This window comes from Pituophis catenifer, unplaced genomic scaffold (genome assembly GCF_029215685.1).
Source record: "Pituophis catenifer annectens isolate HBS135680 unplaced genomic scaffold, rPitCat1.0.hap2 SCAF_1, whole genome shotgun sequence".
NCBI classification, from domain to species: Eukaryota; Metazoa; Chordata; class Lepidosauria; order Squamata; family Colubridae; genus Pituophis; species Pituophis catenifer.
The window spans coordinates 185,766,955-185,775,828 of NW_027256881.1; the positions used below are offsets into that span (position 1 = coordinate 185,766,955).

General features: G+C 36.9%; 1 protein-coding gene across 1 annotated transcript in view; it reads left to right on the top strand.

Annotated features, from left to right (window-relative positions):
- Window positions 1-8,648, top strand: part of TMEFF2 (transmembrane protein with EGF like and two follistatin like domains 2) — a 280,639-nt gene extending 271,991 nt beyond the window's left edge. The window contains exons 10-11 of the mRNA XM_070956835.1: window positions 544-702; window positions 8,430-8,648. Of these exons, the coding sequence (XP_070812936.1) occupies window positions 544-702; window positions 8,430-8,526 (256 nt within the window). The 3' untranslated portion in view covers window positions 8,527-8,648. The remainder of the gene's footprint in view (window positions 1-543; window positions 703-8,429) is intronic.
- Window positions 8,649-8,874: the final 226 nt, after the last annotated feature.

Sequence of the window (8,874 nt, forward strand, 5' to 3'; positions counted from 1 at the left end):
TAAATAGAAGTATGAATCCCTTCAATAAATGAAGTAATTTAATAACGAGAAATAACAATTCACTGACCAACTTCCTTCAAATATAGACTCTTCTGATGTGGTAGACTTCTAAAATCCTCAATCATTGTGCCCTTTAACTAAGAATTGAAACTCGGCACATATGAAAGCCAACATGGGGAAGGGTGACCTAGAACCAATAATCTCTTCAAGAAGACATTTCTTTGAATGTTTGTTAGCCTATATTGAGATAGGCAGTTACCTCTAACTACAAAAATCAATTTCTTCTGTTGAAAGATATAACTGGACTTTTATTTATTTATTACTTATTTATTAATTTTTCATGCCATCCATCTTCCCTACAAGGTGACTCTGGGGGACTTACAAGTCATTAGAAAGGCCTCAGAAAGTTACTATACCAAGCATGCCCAACAACTGTCTTTTGATCCAGTTATCAAACTTCTCTCTTTCGCCTTCTCTTCTGTTTGAAGCTGAATTAACCTCTGCAGACAAAGGAATGAAGGAATCTGTACTTTCTCATTGTAGATGTGACGCGGGCTACACTGGACAACACTGTGAAAAGAAAGACTACAGCGTTTTGTATGTGGTTCCAGGCCCAGTTCGATTTCAGTATGTCTTAATAGCAGCAGTGATTGGAACAATCCAGATTGCAATCATCTGTGTTGTCGTACTCTGCATTACAAGGTTAGTCACAGTATTGTCGTTTTATGACATTCTTCCAGAATATGACATCTCAGTGTAAAGACATAGAAAGGCCAGCATGTAGGTCTGATGTATTCCCTCCTTTGGTCTAATCCAGTGTTTCTCAACCTTGGCAAATTTATGATGGGTGGACTTCAACTCTCAGAATTCCCCAGACAGACATGCCGGCAGAGGAATTCTGGGAATTGAAGTCCATCCATCTTAAAATTGCCAAGGTTGAGAAACAGTGGTCTAATCAATAACTAAATAGAAGCTGCCTGAAGACACTGAGAAACAATACTAATTACAGATAATCTTCTCCTGTTTTCAGTGTTTTGGATTGGCTCATGTATTACCCCTGAGTTACTTAGAACAAACTAAAAACATCAAGAAGGTTTTTCCTCAGATGTTCAGTTTAGTACAAGGCACAAGAGGCAATCATATAAAACTGCAAAAATTCAATGTCCATTTATATCTTAGTCTTTGAATTATAAACCAACCTTCTCAGAGCCCTTTTTAAAAAATACAGTCACCTTTAAAAAATGAGTTGATTTTCATTTAGATCAGTGGGGGTTTTTTCTAAGTCATGCTCTAGGGAATCCTTGATTTCTTTGGAACTATTAATGGCTGTAACAAACTTCACTGAAAGACTCCTAGTCTACAAATGTACCAGTCTTTCAATACAATGTTCATTTGCCATAGGCATCCTGGCTACCTCTAGGCCAGGGGTGTCAAACTCAATTTCATTGAGGGCCCCATCAGAGTTATATTTGACCTCGGGGGGGGGCGTGACTAGCTCAATATCACTCTTGTTGGGGGCACCTGTGGTGGCCTGAGTGCTCTACCAGAGAAAACAGCTACATTTTTGGCTGCGACAGCCTCCTGCAACCCTCTGCCAGTGAAAACGGAGCTCCATTTTCACTGGCAGAGGCACTGCAGGCCAGTCCTTTGCTGTTTCCAGGGCAGCCCCATGGGCCAGATCTAGGCACCCCACAGGCCGGATCCAGCCCCTAGGCCTTGAGTTTGACACCTCTGCTCTAGGCAGTCTTTCTCACTTTTTGCAACTATGGACCACCCAGAAAATGTGAGAAGGCCCATCTCCCTCTAAGTTTTCATCTTTAGATGAAAGCCCTTTAGAAACATGCTTTTTGGTGAATAATAAGGAATATTGTTTTCTGCCCAGTAAAGACTGAGTGTCTTTACTTTAAAGACTGTAGCAGAATCTTCTCCACCAACTGTGGTCTGATCATGAATTTTAAGGTGATCCAGAGGGCTCCATTTGTTCATGCTTTACTATAACTGACATGGCTGAGATGCTCCAGGCCCCATCCATCAAAAAATGTCATCTTGTGAAACCCGGGAGTCATGCCTTCTCTATTTTAGAACTTGCCATATGGACAGCATCTCCCCAGAAATCATGCTGTCCTTGATCTTTCTGGCCTTCACAAGATTTTGATGTTGGATGTTCTCTCACACTTCGGCTGAGAAGCTGACATAGCCCTGCTAGTGGATTAGTTTGTTCTGATTTGGATTTGGACATAGATTGAAAATGGAATGTTTTAGACTCCAACATATGTTATCTTTATTGACTATCATTATTATAAATTTATGTTCTATTTTGGTGTTCTTAATTATCCGTGTGCTGCCCTGTGTGCTCATTGTTGTGAGATTAGAAGCTAGATAGCTAGATAACCAGGTTAGTTTGCCAGTTAGTTAGTTAGTTAGTTAGTTAGTTAGTTAGTTAGTTAGTTAGTTAGTTAGTTAGGCTACAAAAAAAGAAAAGGGGCCACATTCTGTTGGGGGGGCTTCTTCTAACAATCACATAAAATATATGGGGACTGTGAAGATGGAGCTGCTTTAGACAATTCAGAAACATTCCGTGTGGAGAGACGAGGATTATAATGCATAAAGATGATTTTCAAATAATAGAATGGGATTTGTTATCATTGAAACAGTTCCTCCAAATGCATTCTTCCAGATTCAAAATCTTTGAAATACTGTTGCTCTATTGATCAATAGTTAATTTTCAGTACCAAATTTCATAACAAATGTCAGATAGTTAAAATGTCAGACTAGAGGTTAGGAGATGGTGAGTTCTAGTCCCACCTTAAGCCAGCTGGACCAGTTCCTCCCAGCCCTGGAAAGCAGGCAATGGCAAACCACTTCCAAACAAACTTGCCAAGAAAACTGCAGGGATTTGTCCAGGCAGTGTCCAGAATTCAAAAACTGTCTTAAAAACACACACACACCTCTCAAAAAAATGTGTACAACCACTTAGGGAAGAAAAGTTTTAGTTTCTCTCATCTTCACAATTTCTTCAGGCTTTTTTCCAAACATCAGAAAGTGATTCAAGTTTCCTGCAACTACTCCTATAAATCATATGCCTTTAAAATAAAAAACCTTTTCCAACAAATGAGAAACAGGAAAAAAAAATACATAGCAGTTTCCTATAGAAAGTAAAAAGAAGCTCCACTATATCTTAAGCATCTACATCTCACGTTCAGATCAAGAAAAGACACAAAGCAATTCATAAATCCTTTCCCAACCTAAAGGCATAATAGAAAAATGTCTGCTGAATCTTGGAGAGGTTGTCTACCAAGCTACGTTCATCAATTCTTCCCTCAAGAGTAGACCCTCCCCTACCGAAAAAGGGCAATGTATTATATTAAAGTGGGCTTCAGGAAACACAAAAATAACAGCCAAAAATACAGCGTACATAAAAGGATGGAGATGAGAAAGGAACTGCTAAACTGAAAAATGGTGCTGCCTCATGTTCTTCAACTAATCTTCCTTCCAGCTTACAAATTCTGCCAGCCGTAGGCCATAAAGCAAGCTAACAGTTTGCTTAAAAGATTAAAATATATATACATATATTAGATGAACACATTTTTTTTTGGTATTTTTAGATTCCATGTTCATTAAAAACTTGCATATTGCTTTTCAAAATCACATCTACCCAAACATATTGTTGAAAGTCATTTATACATTAAAATCAAACATGAGTCCCCAAATCACAAAAATGTGCAAATGCAAACTATTGATATTCAAGACAGTGTAAGTTTATTTAAGATGCCAACAGGATATAGGAACAAGATATTTCTTTTTTCAAGAGATAGATCTCTTCAAGCAACAACTTCCAGAAACATTATGCTCACAAATAATGTTTGTCTGACTTGGCCATTTGGAACGATCATGTTAGAAAGTGCCATTTCTTATCAGTGCTAGTTGCCATTCAGGAAATTCCTACCGTGTTTCCCTGAAAATAAGACCCTGTCTTATATTTTTTTTGAACCCTGAAATAAGCGCTTGGCCTTATCGCCATGCACTCAAAAGCCCAATTGGGCTTATTATCAGGGGATGTCTTATTTTGGGGGAAACAGGGTACAGAATTTCTTACCCTGGAAATCTTACATAATGTATATTATATCATCTTGCCACTGGCATGTATTTTATTTTTCTCCTAGGAAAAAAGGAGACAGGAGAAAGAATCAGGACATAAAGCAAAATAAATAAATACTAAGATATAATGTTGGGTTATCTTATAATGTTCTAAGTGAGGACCACTTGTAGCTCCGAAACATGGCCATTGGAGTTCAACCGACTATGTCTCAGAAAAGTTGCAATGTGCATTCCCATCCTTTTGAGCTAGGAAATGCATGAAAACTGTAAAAAAAAAATCCTTAAAATAGGATTTTCACTGTTTTTTACAAAATGAACCTGACAAAACCAGGTGACCTCCAGCACAAATGCAGCTGCCTAGGGGATTGTGAAATTAAAAATGTCCACAGGTGAACTCTAGTTGCGCTGCAAGAAATCACATATTTTCTATTGATGTGTCCATATATTTCTGGTTTTCTTCTTGAATGTCCTTTCTACAGAGCCCTTAAATAGGATCCATTTGTACAAAGTGATACATTTTAACGAGCTTTCTGCTTTTTTGACTCAGCACTTTGTTTTTATATGGCTACCCCATTCTACGCTTTCTAAACCAACTGTTAAATAAAACAGGATGTCTGGAGATTTCTTTTTCTAGATCCTGTATAATAGATGGGGAAGGAGACCCAGAAGAATGGAATTAATTAATTAAAATTTAAAAACATGGGAGGAGGTGAGAAGAAATTCAGAGCTATGTTTACTGCTTGACCCAAGGCTTTTTTACTAGCAGAGAAGATGGGAGACAAGGGTTTGGGCAGGAGGGCAAATGATACGAGTTGTGATACAAGCCCTACCTCTTTTGTAAGTGCATCATGACAGCGAGTGTGCACACACTCACATACATATATAAGGAGCAGTGCCCCAGTGCTCATTTCAACATCCTGATGAAACAGTCATTCTGTCAACATCTCTGATAGAAGAGCCTGTCTTTGTTCACCTTTCTTTTTCTCCCCTTTTGGTGCCTGGATATAAATGTGCAGACAAGTTAAGTCATTAGCTACAACAACCCCAGGATTAATATACCAATATTACAAATCTAGCTCTGTTTATTTAGAATTTAAGTCCCATTGGTCAAGATGTAACTGATGAGCTGCACAGATTCAACTATAAGCATCAGCAACTTCCCCAAATCTATTTAGACTATAATATAAATATTCATAAACTGAGTACTGAAATTGTAGAGGTTCAGATAATTAAAGAACATAAAGTTCATTTTTCTGTTGACAAACAAAAATCAAAACAAAAACTAAAAATGCAGCATTCAAACTGAAAAAAACAATGAACATTGTAGCAAGAAGAGCGAGCGAGAGAGAGAGAAGCCCATGAATATAAAGGGCTGTTCAAATAATTCAACTTTGCAAAGGTCACCATATAGCTGCATTGCACAAGCAAAACATCCCTCCAAATCCACTTCTCCAAGCATCACAAAGGCACATCATCACAATTTAATGACTCCTCATATACAAAGGAGACAATCCTATCTGGATAGCACAAACCTTCTTCTGTTATGTATCGCAAAACATGTGTGACATTAAAGAAAAATATCCATATTCAATATTTCTATCAAAGTAGCAATTGTTTGGAAAGGGAATAATCTGGTAGCAAAAGCATTGTTAAAAATATTGCTAGAAAAAAAGAGAAAACTTGAAACAAATGCATTTCAAAGCTTTTTGCTCTTGTGATAGAGTATCAACCCAACTATCATTGATCTGCTTAAAGATGTATTTTAATTTTTTCAATGGTTTATGATAATGCATGTAGGTACTAACATCAGGAATTGAATCCATTCTTATCTGCATCAATTTATATGCCTTAAGAAATACAGACAATAAACCAAGGCATAACAGGGTTCATTGTGAATAGGTGATTTTTCTCAGCAACTTCAAATCTCTCAACTACGAAAGGTGATAATATATGCTAACCTTAATATAACCTACAAAGGTTACAATTTATGTAGTGTAATTTTAACAGGGTGCTGCATATATATTCTTTTCAGGATCAATTCCTGGTGTCTTCTTAAAATCAATTTAAAAGAATTTACATGGTATACAGATTTTTAATTATATTTATTAAGTTCAAACTCCAAATCATTCTCTAAGAAGACTGTCTATTTGAGAACCTATGAGGCTTAATATAAGCAAATATTTTTGTAAGAGAGATTCACTGAGTTTAAAGGAAGTAGATATACACAATCTAAGATTTGAAGATTTGAAGATAAGCCACAATCTAGATTTGAAGAGAAATAGATGGCCCACAATACATCTATATGAGCATGAACTACCTTGTTGGGACTTTCTTGAACTATATTCATCTTCATTTGGGATTGAATAGCAGTGATCTGAACCTATTTCTTGAAGAACATGCCCCCAGGTGTTCTCTGAGCACTTTTGCATACTGAATTGTGTCTTTTCCCCATTAATGCCTATGGGGATTCTCAATCATCCAAATCATGGTTGTCCCAAAGATGCTTTTCAAAAGGGAACACAACTTTTTTTTTTTTTGGGGAGAAGTCAAATGTTTTCAAGGAGGAAAAAGCTAAGGAAGTCCAGTTGCTTTTGAAAAGCACCTTTGGGTTTTCCCCTTTAAGTCCCAATCACTGCATAATCTCACCTAGTTCATATTTAAAATGTTGCTAAAGGTTATAAAAAATCCAAAAAATTTTACTACCGGTTCTGTGGGCGTGGCTTGGTGGGCGTGGCAAATCTCCATTCCCACCCCACTCCAGGGGAAGCATACTGCAAAATCCCCATTCCCTCCACACTCCTTAGGGAAGGATATTGCAAAATCTCCATTTCCACCCCACTCTGGAACCAGCCAGAGGTGATATTTGCTGGTTCTCTGAACTACTCAAAATTTCCACTACCGGTTCTCCAGAACCTGTCAGAACCTGCTGGATTTCACCCCTGGTTATAAGTAGATGTTTTAGAGAGGTATTGGACTGAAGGAGGAGTAGGAGAAGAAAAGAAAGATCAGGACCAGCGTTTCTGCCTTTTTCAGATTTCTGAAATAAGTTATAGATCTGAGATAATAAGTACTAATTTCATAATATTAAGGAACAATTTTATTACCGTACCTAAGAATCCAGTGTCATCTTGATTTATACCCACTATCACTTGAATTCCTTATTATATGAGTTAATTGAAAATGCATAATATTAATTGAATTCATAATTAATAATTGAATAACATTTTAGATTTAGTATGCTTCAGCTTCCATTATGCTTTTACTTATATTTAGTGATTTGACCAATTAAATTTATTTTAAAAAAAATAATTAGCACATTTTTATTTATTTATTTTATGACAACAACATATTTTATTGACCCAACATCCCATTCCAATGACTCAGGGCACATATGAAGGGGAAATTCTTTGGAATATATGAAATGAAATAGCAAAGGAAGAAATTGGCAGTCTTGAAACAAAAATAGATTTTAGGGAGAACAGTAATTTTGAATGCAGCTATTCTCCCAATCCATGATAATGGAAAACGGTGCCATGACTTATGCCATTTCAATCCTTCACAGAAGAAGACTGTAATTATGTTTCTTGGATGGTGGGATTTGATGGTTGGTCCTGATGGCATTTCAAAAGACTAGGGTCTGTGATGCACTGATAATATCTAGCTCTATTCAGAAGCCGAAAATAACGAGTGCCATACAATATTGCGCTGTAAACATGGAATACAAAATCTTTTTTTGACATCTATAATTTTTAACCTCTAAAGTTGTTATTTTATTCCTCCAGCAGAGCATCTGATGATTAAAAATGTGTATAGTTTACATTGCACTGCTTGGACATTGTTACAGTTTTTATCAATTGCGGGTGGGAGAACAACCTGCTGGTTTATTATTGGCATTGGCAAATTAAAGCTAATGTGAGGATGATCTTTATTCCTCTTTCATGTTCCACAAGCTGGCTAAAAACAAAGACAGTATGTTCTCCATGGTTTTCTGTACATCCCTTTTTTGACGGTTACAAAGCCCCTATTGCTTAAGGAAGAGATATAAACTGGGGTTGAGAAACCAGACCTTACATGCAAGCCAGGTCCTAGGAGGAATGGTTTGGCATTTCCAAGCTCCAAAATTAAAGCTGGCTGCCCAGGGTAAGCAGGAGGTTGTCTTCCTTTACTAGCTCTGTTGCTGTGCAGTCAAGAGAAGATGAGCTAGAGTGACAGGTAGAATCTCCAGTTGCCCTTAAATAGCTCCAATTCTCGGCTGTCATTTAGCAAAGCAAATTTCATGCCTTTCCCCCCTCTTTTTTCTCCTCCCTTTTCTTCCCCCCGGCTGCTTTCAGGAAATGTCCCAGGAGCAACAGAATTCACAGGCAAAAGCAAAACACAGGGCACTACAGTTCAGACAACACAACAAGAGCATCGACCAGGTTAATTTAAAAAAGAGCGCATGTTTCCACAATGGCAAAAGTAAACTGCAGAGAGCTTGGACTTACAAAATACAGTATTATAGACAAAAGTTCTACACATGTTGCCTTGCATTTGTGGTAATCGACACCAATGAAAACAGAACGAAACATGTACTACAGCTATATTTGATTATGTATGGATATATTTGAAATAGTATACATTGTCTTGATGTTTTTTCTGTAATGTAAATAAACTATTTATATCACACAATATAGTTTTTTCTTTTTCATGTATTTGTTATATATAATAAATACTCAGTGATGAGAAGAAAAAAACCCTACTTTTTTTTTTGCTTTCTTCAATTTGCTGTATCCTAAC